Source organism: Camelina sativa, unplaced genomic scaffold, assembly GCF_000633955.1.
Source record: "Camelina sativa cultivar DH55 unplaced genomic scaffold, Cs unpScaffold18111, whole genome shotgun sequence".
Taxonomy (NCBI): Eukaryota; Viridiplantae; Streptophyta; class Magnoliopsida; order Brassicales; family Brassicaceae; genus Camelina; species Camelina sativa.
Genome location: NW_010939123.1, coordinates 1 through 295, shown reverse-complemented (window position 1 = coordinate 295; position 295 = coordinate 1). Strand labels below are relative to the sequence as shown.

Here is a 295-nt window from a genome sequence, read left to right as displayed (position 1 = left end):
GCTTGCATGCATCTGCATACACATAAAAAGTGCATGCATTAATAAGGATTTTATTTTATTTTTGTTGTTGAAGGTATCAGCCTCGAAAGTGTTGCAAGAGACATGCAACTACATACGAAGCTTGAACAGAGAAGTTGACAACCTCAGCGAGCGTTTGTCTCAGCTTCTCGAATCTGTCGATGAAGATAGCCCTGAAGCCGCCGTTATTAGAAGCCTCCTCATGTAACTTTCTTTTTGTTGACTTTTTGACAAGCTAAGCCCTACTCATGTAATCTTTCATGATCGCTCTATATAT

General features: G+C 39.7%; 1 protein-coding gene across 1 annotated transcript; it reads left to right on the top strand.

Annotated features, from left to right (window-relative positions):
* Positions 1–10: 10 nt before the first annotated feature.
* Positions 11–288, top strand: LOC104775538 (transcription factor PRE1-like; the record flags this gene model as incomplete). Its single annotated transcript, XM_010499540.2, has 1 exon — positions 11–288. A coding segment is annotated over one exon (216 nt), but the record flags the coding sequence as incomplete, so codon positions are not given.
* Between the last annotated feature and the right edge of the window lie 7 nt (positions 289–295).